Genomic DNA, 1,870 nt, shown 5'->3' with positions numbered 1-1,870 from the left:
AAATAAGGATTATCGACCATTGGGAGGTTTTGTTGGACTTAATAATCACAGGCAAACAATCATTTTTGGGGCTGCATTGCTATATGATGAAACGATTCCTTCTTTTCAGTGGCTATTTGAAACGTTTCTCAAAGCAATGGGTGGAGAAAAGCCAAAAACCATTCTAACAGATCAAGATGCTGCAATGGCTAAGGCTATTTCTTTAGTTGTGCCAGAAACATTTCATGGATTGTGCACTTGGCATATAAGACAAAATGCTCTAAAGCATGTAAATCATCTATATCAAAAGAGTTCACAATTTTGCTTAGAGTTTGAAGCATGCATAGATCTACACGAAGAAGAGGCTGAATTTTTGAATGCATGGAATTCTTTACTTGTTGAGCATAATGTTTCAAAAGATTCGTGGCTACATATGATTTTTCAATTGAAGGCAAAATGGTCATGGGCTTATGTTCGGAAAACATTCACTGCAGGTATGAGATCTACTCAATTAAGTGAGAGCTTTAATGCTGACTTGAAAAACCATTTGAAATCAGATTTAAATTTAGTACAATTTTTTACACACTTTAAAAGGGTTGTAAATGGAAAACGAAACAATGAGTCAGAAGCTGATTTTGAGTCAAGACATAAACTACCTAGATTGAAAATGAAGAAGGCTCGTATGCTTGTACAAGCCGGAAATGTTTACACTCCAAAAATTTTTGAGGAATTTCAAGAGGAATATGAGGAATATCAGGACACTTGCATAAAGGATTTGAAAGAAGGTTTGTATGTTGTTACAAATTATGATAACACAAAAGAGAGGATAGTAATGGGAAATCCTATGGATCAAAAAGTTGCTTGTGATTGTCGTAAATTTGAGACACATGGCATCTTATGCAATCATGCTTTGAAAGTTTTAGATGCCATGAATATTAAGTTAATTCCCCAACATTATATATTAAAGCGATGGACAAGAGATGCAAGGTTGGGAAGTAACCAAGATTGGAAAGTGAAACATGTTGAATTGGACATAAAAGCCCATTTCATGAAGCGATACAATGAATTATGTCCTCGAATGATTAAATTGACCAACAGAGCTTCAGAATCTCATGAAAGTTACGTATTTTTGTCCAAAGTTTATGAAGAGTCCAATAAAATAATTGATGATATGTTGGCAAAAATTTATGTGAATGAGGAATCAAGTAGAATGATTCATGTATCTATATCAATTGCAAATGATGAAATTGACAACAACTTGGACACTCTTGGTTGTGCAAAAGGCATAAAGAAGCGAGATTGTTCACATCAGAATAAAAAACGACCTAAGTCTTGGGTTGAGAAATTATCTAGGAAGAGAAATAGATCCTCACAAAAACAAAATCGCAAGAAAATTTAGTGCAATTGTTACCGGTAAGTTTTTCATCAATGTATTCAATTTTTTTAACAATATTCTTTATCTGACTTCTCTTATAATGTGCAGCAACCATTAGATAGGAACCAATTTTTAAGTGAAGTTGACACTAGAATTCAACATCAAGCTACAGCTCAAATGACACAATCAAGCCAAGTTGATAATGGAATTCAACATCAAGCTACAACTCAAATGACACAATCAAGACAATCAAGCCAAGTTGACAATGAAATTCAACATCAAACTACAACTCAAATAACACAATTAAGTCAAGTTGACGCATTAAGACTTCACAATTTCTTTTAAACAATTTTTATGAGACTTTTGTTAGGCCGCATGTTCTATACATTAATATTTTGTTAGGAGGCAATTTTATGTTCAATCAATTGGTGTTAGTTTGAACAATCTTGTGTTATGCAGTACAAAACTCAGAAATATCATAGTTAAAGGAATATTAATTTCAAATTTCAATTACAA

The 1,870-nt window shown here is 32.9% G+C and overlaps 1 protein-coding gene across 1 annotated transcript in view; it reads left to right on the top strand.

Annotated features, from left to right (window-relative positions):
• Window positions 1-1,378, top strand: part of LOC101493662 (protein FAR-RED IMPAIRED RESPONSE 1-like) — a 12,412-nt gene extending 11,034 nt beyond the window's left edge. Inside the window, exon 2 of the mRNA XM_004505789.1 lies at window positions 8-1,378. Coding sequence (XP_004505846.1) covers window positions 8-1,378 — 1,371 coding nt within the window. The remainder of the gene's footprint in view (window positions 1-7) is intronic.
• The last annotated feature ends 492 nt before the right edge of the window (window positions 1,379-1,870 follow it).

Source organism: Cicer arietinum, chromosome 5, assembly GCF_000331145.2.
Source record: "Cicer arietinum cultivar CDC Frontier isolate Library 1 chromosome 5, Cicar.CDCFrontier_v2.0, whole genome shotgun sequence".
Taxonomy (NCBI): domain Eukaryota; kingdom Viridiplantae; phylum Streptophyta; class Magnoliopsida; order Fabales; family Fabaceae; genus Cicer; species Cicer arietinum.
The sequence above is the reverse complement of the archived record's forward strand: the minus strand, read 5'-3'. Positions and strand labels throughout refer to the sequence as shown.